The 16,869-nt window shown below is 37.1% G+C and overlaps 1 protein-coding gene across 5 annotated transcripts in view; it reads right to left on the reverse strand.

Annotated features, from left to right (window-relative positions):
• Positions 1-16,869, reverse strand: part of erc2 (ELKS/RAB6-interacting/CAST family member 2) — a 63,525-nt gene that overhangs the window by 32,272 nt on the left and 14,384 nt on the right. For 4 of the 5 annotated variants that reach the window (XM_067431822.1, XM_067431824.1, XM_067431823.1 and 1 more), the window contains exons 3-5: positions 5,100-5,126; positions 2,314-2,751; positions 96-170 (exon numbers count right to left, since the gene is read on the reverse strand). In XM_067431822.1, the coding sequence (XP_067287923.1) occupies positions 96-170; positions 2,314-2,751; positions 5,100-5,126 (540 nt within the window). The remainder of the gene's footprint in view (positions 1-95; positions 171-2,313; positions 2,752-5,099; positions 5,127-16,869) is intronic. The other variant, XM_067431821.1, reaches the window with a different exon arrangement.

Consider the following 16,869-nt stretch of genomic DNA (forward strand, 5'->3'; position numbering starts at 1 on the left):
AGTGTGTGTGTGTATATATATATATATATATATATATATATATATATATATATATATATATATATAATACAAAAAAAACATTTGCAGATCTTTACCTTCATCTCTATGATAGTCTGAAGAGCTTTAGTTTTTCCAGGGTCTGGGTGATGCTGATTTCTGCGATGAAGCTCCTGAGAAAAATGAACAGTATAATCAACATAATTGCAAATACAAAACACCAAAAAAGAAATAGCAGAGCTATCACACTTTATACAAAATAAATATAGTGTGTGAGGTTAAAAATCCATTAAAGGTGTAATAAACTGGCTTTTTTCTTTTTCTATACTCTTGTCGGAGGTCAGCTAATAACTATTGTGTGGTTTTTACATCCAGAAAGGTAATAAAAACATAATCAAAGTAGTCCATATGTGACATCAGTTGGTTAATTTGAATCAGAAAACAATGCTGAATAAAGTCGTAGTTTTTGATATTTTTGGACCAAAATGTATTTTCGATGCTTCAAGAGATTCTAATGAACTAACTGATGTCTCATATGGACTACTGTGATGATGTGTTTATTCCCTTTCTGAACATGGACAGTATAGTGTGCATACACTTCCATACACTATCGGACTAAATATAAAATATCTTTAACTGTGTTTTGAAGATGAACGGAGGTCTTACGGGTGTGGAACGAAAAACATCAGAGATTTGTTTGATTAGAACGTCAATCCAGGAACATCTGAAAATCACATTGTGAATTCTGATCTTTTTTCACTCTTTCACATTTTATAAACTTTCATCTTATTCACACTTTTCAGTCATGTGGCAGGAGACCTGGAGGGCAAAGCATCCATAGACCTGCATAGGCCAGTAATTTTCCATCTCAAAAAACGAAGAACAAAATATGTGAACAAAATGCAAGTTTCAGGCACTTGTGATCAATAAACAGCACCTGCTGCAGCGTTTCAATCCCTAGAAACAGTGGGACGTTTAACGTGAAAGACACTTAATGCGCCTTAAAGTACTTAAACAGTGATGTTAAAAGATTCAATTATAATGAGTACTCCTCTGCCGCCATCTACTGGTTATGGTAGTAATTTCATTTAATTTCATTAAAATGACTGATGGGAAATGAAGGAAAGCCTTTTTTTCCCTCCAGGTGGGCGTTTCAATAAGGATTTGAAGTCATGTGAAATTCTGAATTCTCTTTGATTATAGTGAATGATGTGCATTATCTGTGTGGTTGCAACAGAGCTGGCATGGATCTCCTCATGTTTTTCTCTCGGGTCCAGATGACTCAGTGACCATATGCTGTGTTTGTCTTAGTTGCATCTGACTATCTCTCTGCTTATTACAATGGCAAACCACTTAACCTCGGATTGCTCCATGGAGACCGTCTCTGATTTGTTAATATGCTTTGAAACTGTTACATGTTCATGTTTGAGAATAATTATATTTGGTGATGTGAATAGAGCAAAAAACACAGGCTGTATAGACCCCACAGTGATTTATATACACATCACACGGTCCTGTCCTTTTGAAAGTTAAAAATCTGAAAATTGATGAATTCACAGCAAATCAGAACGTAACTGATGCTAGAAGAAAGAAGAAGGGGACTTTGGGCCAGTGTTGATAATGTTAACCTTTACGTTTACTTCCATTACTAAAGTCTAAATTTAGGGTGTGTTTACACCAGTAGTTCTTGGTTCTTTTGGTCCAGATCAAAAAAGAAAAGGATAGTCCAAGTTGACTTAGCATTCATTTTTAAGACCAAACTTAAAGTATAAAACAAAAAGCTTTTAGGAAGTATATTTTGGGACGGAACTTACAGAACATTCATAACATTGTATTCTGCACAAACTTGTAGGTCTTGTAGGTCTGAGCATTTAAAGAGGCACAATAAATAAAATGGTCTTTACATAAAATTGTATTTTTAACCACTGAGAACTCATGAAAGGCCTTATATAATGTGTAACAAAGTCAAAACAGCAGCAGGAATTCCTGTGTTACACACAAAGATCTGCTGCATTTCCAAGGCCTGTACCAAACTGTAATGGGCAACATAGCTCCTATAACAATTTTTATTTTTTTAAAGTACCGCTCCAAAGTTTATTTTGGAGCCTTTTCAGGTCTCAGTCCACTCGTTTGATGCGAACCAAAGTTTGGATGGCAGCAATCACACTGAACCGCACTAGCATAGCAATCACACCAGAGTTGAATTTAATCGAACCAAACCTGCCTGTATGAACACACCCTAAGTCCCATATGGGACTACACATGCATGGTCTAAAATCCACTTTCAACCCAAAAAGTTTGAGAAGAACCTGATACCTCTCTCAGATGGATGTTTTCCTTCTCTTTCTGGTCTAATATCACCTCTAGGTGACCCAGCTGAGCTTCGGCTTCTGCAATACGCCTGGCTCGCTCCTGCTCCTCCTCATCAGATGCCCTTCCTGAGGCTGGGGGAAGCCCTTTACTCTGCAACATCTCCAAAAGCTTCTTTATGGACTCGTCTCTGGCTCCCAGCGTCTGTTTCTGCGTCTCGATCCTCAGCTCCATCTCTTCCAGCGTCTTCCTCAAGAGGAATAGCTCTTTGGCCTGACGGTCATGTTCGGCTTGGAGCCGACGGAAGTTCTCTTCGGTCAGCTCGATGGTGGTGAAGTGCTCGCCCCCGCTGGCCCGTGACCCGCTCTCCTGCTGGAGAAGGTGGTTAAGGTCCCGTTGAGTCCTCAGCTCGTCCTGCAAGGCCTGAATGGTCAACTGGAGGTGCTGGAGAAGAAAACGAAAGCAGAAATTAACTTGAGGCTTTGGGATCCGCCTTATTGTTACCCCTATTGTTTTTAGACAATAATCAGAGGGTATCCTCAACCAGACCCATTCAGAAGAGTTTTGAGATTAGATATTTAGGGAAAAAAAGTTGTATAGACCCCACTGTGTTGTATAAACTAATCACACTGTCTTAAAGGGATAGTTCACCTAAAAATGAAAATTAGCCCATGATTTACTGGGTACTGATTTACACTCAAGTCATTTGTAGGTGTATATGACATTCTTCTTTCAGACGAATAAAATAATGTCCTGGCTCTCTGATTGTATTGGTCTGAAAGAAGAATGTTGTACACCTAGGATGATCATGGGCTAATACTCATTTTTGGGTGAACTATCCCTTTAAGGCCTGTTCACACCAAGAACGATAACTATAAAGGCAACTATATAGGCGTCCACACCAAAAAACGATACCATTATGTTTATACCAATATTATTATTTATTGTGCCTCTTTAAATGCTCAATCTCTTTAAAGCACGATGGATTCTGATTGGCTGTCAATTATTTTATTGTTTTTCAATTTTAAAAAATGTGAAAGTTATTCCAACAACATTATCCCTCTTTGTCCTTATCATTACAGTTGTGATGTGGACTGCCATTCTTCTAATTTTAGATTTAAATCTTTAAAGTTAAACTAAATCTTTAGGGTTATGGGAACGGGCCTTTAACTAGGTGCAGTATGTTTTTAGCATCAAGCTATTTCTCTGTCCTCGACTAAAGTCAAATACTGAAAAGTAGCACAATTACAGCCAATCAGAAAGTATTTGATGTTGGAAGAAAGAAGTGAGAACTAAGCTTAAACTAGGTGCAATTAAAAAAAATACTTTTCCATCCATATCTTCCATTTGGATTTCTTTACTAAGATACAAACCAGGTACAACCCAGGAATCAGTTCTAGCCCCACCCATAGGTCTTATTTTAGTATTATTATATACAATTTTAGCATTTACTTTAGTAGTTCAACTTGCCAAGACAACATTTCAAATTATTATTTGTTCATTTTTCCTTTATATTTCATATCCGCTTAATTTCAATTACAGAAAACCACAGTGAGGTCTATTCTAGGAGAGGAAACAGGAAAAGGTTTCTCTTGAGGAAACACTAACTAATAACTCGTTAAATAAGGTTAATAAAAAAAAAATACTGTGCTAGAAATAGTCACAAGATAATGGGGTTTTCTATGTGGCACATGTGGTGCCTTTGGCAGAATGAGAGAGTGTGAGGGCCCAGAACTGGATCAGATAACCCACAATCATATCAGGAAATTTAGATCAACACACACCTTTGCGCTATCACAAACAGAACACACGGTTCCGACAGAAGAACCGGTGCAATCGAGTATAACAGGCATGCTTTTGGTCAGGATTTTAGGAAAGAACCAGCTATTTAAGGCCTGAGTACCCACTCTTAGCTTATCTCGGAGGAACACGGAGGAGAAGATAAGGGAAGATGTTCCTTTTTGATGTTGTCCTTATATAAAGATCTGATCCATTTAAAGATAATAATTAAAATAATTGGCAATTATGGTCTCAGATCAGCAGCTAGGGATGCACTAATATATATATATATATATATATATATATATATATATATATATATATATATATATATATATATATATATATATATTTTGTTGTTGTTGTTGTTATGCTGAATGACAAAAAGTACAATTGCTAAAGCAATATATAATGTTTAGCTTTTTTATTTTTCAAATTCAGTCACTCTTAAATGTTTAAATGCATGTGCATGTTTTTATCACATCAAAAGCGTACCAGAGAAAATGATCATTGAAATCTGGGAAGAATCGAGAATGATAAAATTAAATAAATAATAATATTTAAATTAAATAAGAAAAAGAGTAAAATAAATAAGAAAAAAGTTCAAAAAAATTATATATATATATATATATATATATATATATATATATATATATATATATATATATTCTGAGATATAAACTAACAACTACAAGAGAAAAAAAAAGTAAAAATCACAAGTTATAAAGTCAGAATTGTGAGATAAAAAGTGGCTTTTTTATTTTGTGCTGAAAACACGTTTCCATAGCTTAACCAGCCCAATGCAATCATTAAAAATCCTAATACTGGTTTACTGATACCATTGTCTCCATGATTGTGCATCCCTAGCAGATTAAGAACAACACTCAAAGAAACCTGTGAGATCTGAATCCAGGGATCAGGTTCAGGGTACAGTCTGGTTTTGTTTAAAGATCAGGGTCATGATCAGGCACCATGTTCTGCGCACGCTAGCAGTGGCGAACATGACAACAAACCTTTGTCCTCCGGGCGTCCATCAGGTGCTGCATGATTGTGGAGTGCAACAAAACAGAAAAAAATGAAACAGCAGAGTGAGTGCAGAAGCAGATGGACTAAGCAATGACAAGAAAAAAAACTGATAACATTATTCAAAGGATTCAATTACAAAGAATAATGAGGCATTTTACATTCAGGACACTGCATATAAACACATTGCTAATGGGAACAATAGAATGGAAAATACAATTAAAGATCATATAGGAAGTCATAAAATTTATGTGAGCAATCATTCTGGAAAGAGATCAGATATTAAATGGAATAAGTGCACTGATTGATTTGTGTCATGGGATTGTAATGTCAGCCTTTGACCAGCAGAGGGAAGGGAAGTGCTGTTTCTGAGACGCACGAGTGAACTGTGAGCTGGCTTCTGCCAGCCTGTCTTAGTTCCAGATCAACGGGCACTCAGTCTTACGTAAGAAATGCCGTTTTGGGCTGGTTCACTTCTGCCATGATACATTCTCCTCATACAGAGAGAGACACACACTATAAACACACAGAGGACTCATGCAAACAAATGCATGCAAACCACTAAACAATACCATATGTTTGATGTTCAACAGCCACGATGATGCATAACAACACTGCATAATATTCAAGTCACAGTTCACCCTATTAATTTATTTGTTTATTAAGGTTAAAATATGAATGGATATTATGCATTATTGTTACGCATCATCATCGTGACTATTTAATAGATGTTAAAGTACATTTTATTCTAATAAACATACGTAAAGCAATCAGCATAATATTAATGCATAATATCCAAGTCACATTTTACCCTAAATAAAAAAATATTAAAAAAAAAAAAAAAAAAAAATATATATATATATATATATATATATAATTTATAATTAGATTTGCATTAAGATTTTGTTGACATTTTGTATGAAAATTAAGCCAACATTTTCAAAAGCATCATTATTTTGAGTTTTTCCCATTATATTCAAAAGATTTTAAACAATGATTTTTATTCTAATAAATGAGCGATGAGCTGTATTGTCATCAAAATAATATTCTCAATTACCTTAAAAGTAGCCAATTGCATTTACACAAAATATTATTTCTTATTCCTTTATTTTGATTTATTAATGAACTATGACAATGACTAATCTGTCTTTATAAATGACTTCTTGGTCTGTTTGCCGGTTTCACTGCTGAATCTGATAGTGTGCTGCTCCGTCTGCGCTCATTACCTCTTAAAGAATCGAAAGCCGCTGTAGGGAATCTTCTGCGTTTACCGCAGGCACATTAGCAAATTAATTCTGACTCCTTAAACAGACACACACGTTCACGCGCGACTGCAAACACACACAGAATCAAACACATGCTCTCATTCATCACAGATAAATGCTACGGATACAGCTCAGATATACACGACACACAAAAACAGAGGAAATGAGAGTTTGGCTAATTTAATTTGGCGGCCGAATAAACTATTTCTACAGCTCTATTTCTATTGTTTTCACTCTTCCCAGAGTAGATTGTGTTTCCTTCAGGTCAGAAAGTTTATTGAGGACATAGGATCCTTCTGTCTACCCTTCTCCTTCCCAATTCCTTATCCTCTCCTCCTCCTCTTTCCGTCTCCAATCAATAATCTGTCTTGGCTGGCAAAGGATTCGAGGAAACGGTCCAATTATTCCATTTGCATAATTACAACAGTTTGTGAGGAACCACAATCCCCAGGGTTGCAAAATGCTGGTCAGAATAAACTCCGTTCCTTAAGGCCACATTGGAGATATATGAGGTTGCCCCATACATTTAAAGGGACCGTTCACATTGACATCACCTAAAACATTGAAATTCTGTCATCATTTACTAACCCTCAGGTCGCCTTTGGAAAAGTAACTGTCCCGAATGAACTGTCCCTTTAAGAGCATGAGGTTTGAGTAGGGGTAGCTGAGTCATTCCGAAGTGTTCAACTTCCATGTTGTGTGTGTGTGAGCAGCTCTCAGATGCACTGAAGCACAGGCATGCATGAATATGTATCCCATAAGGCAGCGAGTGATAAAAGGAGAGGCGGCTTCACACGGAGGAGAGCTGGCATCCCGAAGCAGCCTGAAGCAGCCTGCATCGCTTCCTCTCCCTCTCATTACTCATCACCCCCCATCATTATCACAAATGTTTCAGCATCATACATCCAAGAAAGAACATTTTTCAGTCAATTTGTCATACTGTGGTCAAATTCCTCTGCATATTGTATCTCAGTGTTTTTAAAAATGTTGCGTCTTAAACAAGTTAGAAAAACAATTGACATAAGATTTATGTAAAAATTGTTCTACGATTTGCAAATGAATTTGCTGCTCAATGTTTGTTGATCTTCATATTATGAACTGTAATGATTAAAAACAGAGTTCTTGGTCTCAAAGTGAACAATCAAGCTAAATGTCCAAATCTTGAAACACACACAGGGATTTCATGTATTATGAGGACATTACATAGACTTTTTATACTGTACAAACTGTATATTCCCTTCCCTACCCCTAAACCTACCTATCACGGAAAACTTTCTGCATTCTTTAGATTTTCAACAAAAAAAACATCACCTAGTATGATTTACAAGCTGTTTTCCCCTCATGGGGTCCAAAATATATCCCCAAGGACAAAGATTTCAGATCATTTTTGTGGGGACATTTTGTCCCCATAACTTAGGGTTTACCAGGACCACACACACAAAAACACATGCATGCACACACACACACATGTCCACCCCCTGACAGACACTTCATCTTTCTGCACAACATCCATCAGCTCATTCCAAATGTGAAAGTATTTTTCTCTGGCTGTCAACCTCTAACTGAACGCCAAAACAACAACCGGAGCATAAAAAAATAGCATTAAAGTGATCAATTTTGTAGCACAGTCAACCCCATAGCCAGGTTTTTCTATTTTTCCAACCTTTTATAAGTAAATGATATAAGTTAAGCCATTCAACATGATGGGATAAGTAGGTGAATACTGAAATGTAAAGGTGGGTGTTCATATATGATCATGGTTATCGCATCTATACATTTTTGAAGGTTAAAATGTCAACAACACAAAAACACGCACGCACACACACACACACACACACACACACACAAAACACCAGGACACTGTAAAAAAGGATTTCAAATGATCCATTTCAAAATCTTTCTATATCAGGGCTTTTCAAAGTACAGTCCATCGAAATGTTTAGAGAACAAGTGTAAAATAAATAAATAAATAAATAATATAATTAGATATATTTATGATATTAATTGTTCAAAATAATTTGGGACTTTATGCAAGAATCTTAAAGGTGCGTTTTAAATCTTACACTCTAAAAAATGCCAACCGACTGAAGGATGGAGACCGGATCTGTCTGTCTGTCTGTCTGTCTGTCTGTCTATCTATCTATCTATCTATCTCTCGTCGACACGCCCGCCGCCCGCCATTTTGGAATGGTCAACACATGTCTACACTTCAATATTCAATAAGGGCGTGACCACTTTGATTGACAGGTGGATAGTCATTGATCTGCTGTCTGTTAGTCATGGCATCACCTCAGCTCCGCCCACGTTCCGCCTCTTTGCCCATTTTCTGTATTCCGAGCGTGACGTACGATGACACGCTGTCAAGATGGCATGCGCCAGCTCGTCTCTACTTTACGCTTCAAAACTGCTCTTCAGAATCCTCTGGGTGACATCATGGATTATTGACACACATGTTATTAACACAAAATTACAGGTTTTTAACTACGGTTACTTTTTAATGTCATGTTATCTAACGCGTTCTTCATAGCAATTAGTGTTTGGATTTATAAAAAACATGTAGCCCTAACATTTGTTAGGGCTTCATGGCTCTTGAAAAGGACTTTTATTTCAGACACTCTATTTAAGGACTGGAAAGTATCTATGTGAAAACAAACATGTCTTTGAAAGTGCTTAAATTAAACAAACTACATTTAAAAGTACTTAAAGTAGCATGGCGTTAGAGTTGCAAACTTTTCTCCTTATGTCAAGGAAAGTTTCGATGGCACATGCTTGCTTTGTTTGTTACAGAGGTAACCACCTAGAGAAACGGACATATTTCTGCTCTTCTATAAGCGCGACATACTGTGTCAGAGAGTGAAACTACATTTTCATTCAGCGAGTCTGCTGCCATTGTTGTTCAGACGAATGCAAAAGATCAACCATGATGACTCCTATTTTTACACAGCTTATAGTCTGTGTTTTAAATGTTAACTGGTGGAGCAATAAGAAGCTATGTGCATTCAAATAATGTGGAATAATAATGTATCTTATGTTCACATACATACATATATATATATATATATATGTGTGTATATATATATGTGTGTATATATATATATATATATATATATATATATATATATATATATATATTTTTTTTTTTTTTTTTTTTTTTTTTTTTAAATAAATGTATAATAATATATCATTTTGACTCATCCCTGTTCTTAAAAATTATTTATATGCTGTAATGTTATGTTCATAGTTTTATAAAATGATTGCAAAACATGATGATTTTTGAGAATTTAAGCTTTCAAATGGTACCTAGTTTTTAATGATTACTTAAAATATGGTTTGAACAAATAGGCTTTGATGTTTGATGTTTATTAAATGCATTACTAATTTATTACTATTTTTATAATTTATTTTGATGGCTGATGGATTATGATTTCTTTCCATAATGAGCTCACTGCTTTCATTAAAAGCTAAGAGCAATGTGTCTCTAGGGTTCCCTGATGATCAATACATTTATATGATCTTTAACCAATATTTTTATTATGGTATTTTTATTATGGTATTATCTACCATTAATGATTAATGAATAACCAAATCCTATAACATCATCCACTCCAGTCCAGATATTAATTCATGCACGCTTACAGTTGCAGGCGCACAGGCAACTCACTTTCGAATGGTCACAAAACACGGCTTGGACCGTTTAAAAATGGCAGACGGCTAACGTATAGCAGCCCACACAAACAGTCGCCAATGAGGCATCTACGTAAACACATATATGATTAAAACCCTCCTAGATGGAAATATTTAGTTCATTTGTGACTGGGCCGCATTGACTAAGTTTACACATGCACTAATAATGTAATTATTTCCAATAATCAGATTAAGGACCTAAAAGCAGTAAGACGTTTACATAACAAGAGCAAACATCTTCTCTCTTTTTTACATGCAATTTTCATTATTCTGATTATTCTCTAAGAATTTTAGTGTTTTTTAAGTGTCTCTAAGTGTTTTTTTTCCCCACCACATTTGTTCACATACCCCAATGCACAGCATAAATGTTACTGGCCCTGCTCTTCCACAGATTTACTTGGTATCTTTACTTGGATTTTTTGGTATTTAGCCCCTGTCATTTGTCTTGTGATGTGTCTAAAATGTGTCAGTCTCTATGTTTTCATCCATCGGAATAATGCACTATATTCAAGTTGCGCAACTTTCTTAGCACATGCATTTCGGTCAGAGTTAAATACGTGCCTGCTTATTGCGATTAAAATTGTCATACACGTCATACATTTTTATAAGCTTAATCGAATCAATTTGATCAAAGTATTGTGTTTACATGAGGAACATGTAATTGCAATATTGCCAAAATCTCATTATAATCGCATTACGGTACATGCTTAGAAACATATTCATAAAAATAAAAAAATGATAAAGAAAAAGAGAGAGAAATATGATATGTGGATAGCCGAAGCCACTAAACACCTCAGGGATTATCACCACTGCATGCTTGGACATAACACACACACACACACACACACACACACACACACACACACACACAGGGGCTCAGCAGTACATGCTAAAGATCAATAACCACAATCTGTGCTGAGCAACTGTAGTTAATGTTCTTCCCCACAATCACCCCACCGCGCACGCACGCACGCACACACGCACACACACACAAATTTATTTATAATCTTATTATTCATAAAAACAGTGGCTAGAAAATTGCATTTCTCCTCTCGTTCAATTCTCCACTTGTCTATCACAGAGCGTTGTTTTGCTAATCTGTCTTTTAATTCCCTCCGGCCACTATTTCCCATCACAAATGTGCTTTTCAGCCATCCATTCATTCCCATTTAGTTTCCTTCGCCGCTCTAGACTGGTAATCACGATGAATGCATGAAAAAAATCACTGATTAAAGAATCAGTGTCTGTGCCTCGGATTTAGTTTGAAGCAATTTGTTCGAACAGGGAAAGAATGCGATCGAAGATCATTACTTTGTTAGCCGTGACAACAAGAAATGAAGGCCTCGTTACTACCCATGATTCCCTTGTTTTGGCTTAGTCATGCCAGGAATGGTGCAAGGCGACAGATCCCTCATTCAAAATGGGAGAAATTGCAAATATGGTGCTTTAGGAATGGAAGACGTGCCTTTCAGGTAGAGGGGCTAATCGCCTTGTTAATAGAGGCATCTTTTAGCATAATTATGACATCAGTTTTTCTACTGGTTTCAAAGATGTTAATGATGAAGTGTAACTGTAATTTGTCATTCACAAACTCTAAGATTGTGATGCTTCTCTGCGAATGTAGACAGAGATTGACCTATATTGACCTGTTTCTTGAATCCTGCTTTAAAGGGTTAGTTCACCCAAAAATGAAAATTCTGTTAATTACTTACCGTAATGTTGTTCGACACCCGTAAGACAAATGAAGATATTTGTGTTGAAATCCGATGGCTCAGAAAGGCCTTCATTGACACCAATGTCATTTCCTCTCTCAAGACCCATAAAGGCACTAAAGACGCCGTTACTAAGCCCATCTCACTACAGAGGCTCTACAATCATTTTATGAAGAGACGAGAATAGTTTTTGTGCGCAAAAAAAACAATAACTAAATATAATGACTTATATAGTGATGGGCCGATTTCAAAACAAAGTTTCGAGCATTATGGATCAGCGTATTGATTCATGATTCGGATCCTCAGTGTCACGTGATTTCAGCCATTTGGCAGTTTGACACGTGATCCATATCATGGTTTAAATCTTTGTTTTGAAATCAGCCCATCACTATATAAGTCATTATTTAGTTGTTTTTTTTGCGCACAAAAACTATTCTCGTGGCTTCATAAAATTATTGTAGAGCCACTGTAGTTAGATGGGCTTTCGACGTCTTTAGTGCGTTTATGGGTCTTGAAAGAGGAAATGACATTGGTGTCAATGAAGGCCTTTCTGAGCCATCGGATTTCAACAAATATATTTGTGTTCCGAAGGTGAACGGAGCTCTTACGGGTGTTGAACGACATTAGGGTAAGTAATTAATGAGAGAATTTTCATTTTCAGGTGAACTAACCCTTTAAGAAACTCAGTTATGCTAGAAGAAAAGGCTAATTTACTGTACATGTAGTCTGGAAGATAAATCTTATGTTTTTTCGCATAAAAGTAACAATGAACCATTGATTAAAACTTTGAAATCAAAAAATTAAAGCCTTAAATTAAAGCCTTAAACAATATATTTGGGGGATTTTATATTACCATTTAACAAAAGGCTGTTTGTGGTAAAAGTCTCTTATTTTTTTTTACCAAGGCTGCATTTATTTAATCAGCAAAAATGTAAAACATTATTGCAACATAGTATTGGTGTTATATTTTATTAAATTTTACAATTTTATTTATTTCTGTGATACAAAGCTTTTCATCATTATTACCCTAGTCTTCAGTATCTCATGATCCTTCAGAAATCATTCTAATATCCTGATTTGCTGATTAAAAAAACATTTATTACTATTGTCAATGTTGAAAACAATTATGCTGATTAATATTTATGTGGAAACTGGATGCATTTTTTCCAGAAGGTTCAAAAGAACAGCATTTATTTAAAATAGAAATCTTTATGATAATATGTCTTTACTATCATATGATCAAACTGAATTCTTGTTGAATAAACGTTCACTCAAAGAACATCCCCAAAAAGTTTTGGAGATTCTCTGACCCAGTCGTCTAGCCATCACAATTTAGCCCTTGTTAAACACTTGCCCATTTTTCCTGCTTCTAACACATCAGCTTTGAGGACAAAATGTTCACTTGCAGCCTAATATATCCCACCTACTAACATGCCGTAATGAAGAGTGTTATTCACTTCACCTGTCATAATGTTATGCCTAATCTGTGTGTAAGAGGTCTTCCAACTGACATCAGTTTCTGTATCCTTACTAGATAAACATATTTTAAAAACCAGATGTCACATGATTTGTCAGAGACTCCCTCATAAGGTCAAGAAGTGTGACGGACTGAGCCACGTTGGTCTGATTAAGCTTATATGCATCGACTGGATGGTTGTGTTTGGAAAGCTATTGCACGTTAAGCTGGCGTAGAGACCCGCAAGCTTCCACAGACCTCCGGATCAGAAGCCAAACAGGCTCTGCCAAGAGTCATGTCTAAATTACAGCACATGCCCACGCTAGCACTGGATGAAATGAGCATGCTCGTTTAAATGCTAATATTCGGGTTGTATGGCATTAGATTACGCCCTAGATGATTTATAATACCATGAAATGCCAGATTCGATTCTGATTACTACAGAACAGGCTAGATTAAACAAGGTAGCGTATGCCAGCCGGCAAATACACTCCTTACCATGGTACTCTGGTGGCACAGTGATAGAAAGCCATTTTGTTTGTTATGCTAGTGGCAACAGAAAGGTGGTGACTGAAAAGTCAAAACACCTTATTCATTTCAAGCATTAAACGCACAATGGAAATCTGCTCTTTCTATTAGCTTTCTCAGTGATGCTGAAACATGCTGTGTGGATCATTATTCTTCTCAATACCATCACGTTTAAACACAGAGCATCAAATCTTGTTACTGTACAAATCAAAAACAAGTCAGCCCCCACTAATCCTCTTTGTATTGGCTTTCTTTCAGGCACCCGAGGGGCTGAGCAATTGAGAGAGCAGAAAAAAAGGAGTCAGAGAAACGGAGGAGGCGACAGTGAGAGAGAGAGGGAGGGAAAGTGAAAAAGACCTCAAAAAGAACCAACCACACTTGAGCTAAACTAGCCCACAGCGCCTAAGGACATTCTCACTCATCCGTTCACCTCACCTCTGAGTCTTGAGCTACAAAAGAGCCATTAGCACTGAGCACAACCCATCCGACAGAGGCAGCCGGTCATCATTCATCAAAGCTGAACTATTAACATCAAGGGAAACCATCAATCCAAGGGGGAGAGGATCGTTTTAGTAGAACTAGACTAAGATCAAGAGGCTGCACAGTATATTTAGATCAATAACACTTTTTCTCAACCAGCTGACCTAGAGGATTAACCCGATTTAACAGGAAGGTCACAAGCAACATTGCATTTACAACCCTTTTCAGATGTATTTTATTCATGCAAAGTAACGTGACAGTTTATTCCTAAAGGTAAAACCACTCAAAACAGTACACAAAGAGTGGGGAAATATGTTGAACTAAATTACCAAGGGGACGTTCACACAAGCACTTCTTCATTGAAATGCGCTATTATTCCATTGTTGTTGTTTTTTTGTAAAACCGCATATTTCAGTCTGACGAGCAAAACGGTTCCGCTTGCTACCGCTAACATTGGCACATACAATAGCCCATGAACCAAAGTCCTCATAAACCATGAGTAAACACACACATGACAAGGTGTTCTAAAAATGTTGCGCTGAAGTTAAAATCATTTCAACTTTAAAAAAAACACATCTCGAGGCCTTGTGTTTTTCGCCATTCCCCATTACACAAGCCACTATATTGTTACAGTAACAGTTACATACCACCGAGACGTCGTGCTTTAGTCGTTGTTGCAGCAGCTCCTCTACAATCAGCCTCTGGATCTGATACTGGATTACATATGGCTGAATCTGATTGACACTCATTGTTTATTTAGGACAACGTTTTTTTCCACATTTTCTAAGGATGGAACAGCTTTCAGATAGCCTGACAAGCCTGACCGACATCAAGATGTTTGGTCTGGAAACTCACCATTGACAGGGCTCAATCCGAGTGGCGGGATAAACGGTTGTCTTTCAAACTCCCTCTGCACGCGATAGGATAGCGCTACACCAACCAGAGCAACGAAGGTGAAACAGAGCTTGTTGATAGATTAAACATTCGCCGTATCCGGTCGGCAAAACTCCGAACACATCTTCCCTTTTTAAGAATGACTTCAGTGCCGTTCTTTGTTCTTTTCTTAGAGAAAAGCTTAACTCCAAGTCTTCCAGAGTCGCGGTCAAAGCTTATTCAAAAGACCGCCGTTCTCCAGTTTCTGTGTTTACTAGAAGCACGCAAACGCAATTCGGCCGTCGTCATTATGGCCCCGCCCACCGACTCTATACACGATGTGATTGGCCAGGCAAGTGTTTGGCGTTTACAGCTCAGAAGGGTATTAAGAGTTGCTAGACGACACTCGCGGGCAGATTAGATTTGCTGCCGCTAGGGTGCGTCTAGATTTCTAGGCTAGCTTTCAGACACTCTCAACGCAATATCTGCTTGCGCTCGTGGCTATTTAGCTCCGCCTACATGATACACCTCCAGCCGCTGGGTTTTATTCGGAAAGACTCGGTACAGCATATCTGTCTTTTATAAATATGATAAAACTAAAGACTTTTCTTAGATATATCCCCGTCCCCAAGACAAGACTAAGACTTTGAGGGTTTGAGACCAAAACCAAGACCAGATCAGCACCCCTTAAATTCATAAAGATTCACATTACTGCCTGAGAAATTATTTTTTTTAATCAATAAATATAATCAATAAATATAATAGATTTCAGCAGGGTACAGAATTTTTACTAATCTTTTTTGTAAATAGTATCTGCATGCTACATTATCATCACATGACCTCACTTTGAAAAAGTTATTAATTTAGTTAATTCATCTATACAGCCGCTTTGGAGAAAACAGTCATCGTCCAGCTCAGTTCAACTCTTATACAATAATGTAAATGCAGGCAGATCAGTAATATTGCTAAATATTTTAAGTGTCCCCAACTAAGCAAGCCAGTCAAATTGTATCCAGTTCTGTTTAAATATTTTACTTTGGAAATGGAAAAGTCAAGTACTGGGCATAGTATACCAAAACATATTCAAAAATAGCAGGGCACACTGATTTGAGATCATCTCGAGTAATACCCTGTGACGAAGGATTTCTGATCACCATCACCGCGGCCCACCTATCGCCTGCCCACCTCCAGACTCACAGCAGGAACATGTGGCCGCGAGGAGGGGTGTGAAAACAGAGAACTGCTAACAGCATGTGATGACGTGCCCCTTATACTAATGGAGTCTGGTCACCGCTGCTATAAACCCAGCACGACGTGTCTCCTTCGTGGAGCCGGTATCTTCAGTATATTCACAGAACAACAAGTGTCCTTGAGTTCCAGACGTGGTGGAGGACATTTATGGGCTGCAGCTAAAGCCTCACTTATAGGCCAGCAAAAACTACTAAGGGAAGGCTTGCAATTGTTTTCCACTGATTTGCACAGAATCAAAAATGTATTTGATGTTCTTTGAGTCACATTTCACATTGCTTCACTTTCCTAAGATCATTCATATGGCAATTTCATTGTCTGCTGCTCACTGCTTCTCCTTTGCTTGTCAGAAATAGGTTGGATGGATTTCAAACAAGTTTAATATTTATCGCCGGCGTCCAGACTACGCGAAGCATATCTCATAAGTGCACACAATGCCCATACAGCAGAAACGCATTTTGAAAATATCTTTCAGATAGCAGGGACATTTTATGTTTACCGTTAAGCTGAACTA

This window comes from Pseudorasbora parva, chromosome 22 (assembly GCF_024679245.1).
Source record: "Pseudorasbora parva isolate DD20220531a chromosome 22, ASM2467924v1, whole genome shotgun sequence".
In the NCBI taxonomy this organism is placed as follows: Eukaryota; Metazoa; Chordata; class Actinopteri; order Cypriniformes; family Gobionidae; genus Pseudorasbora; species Pseudorasbora parva.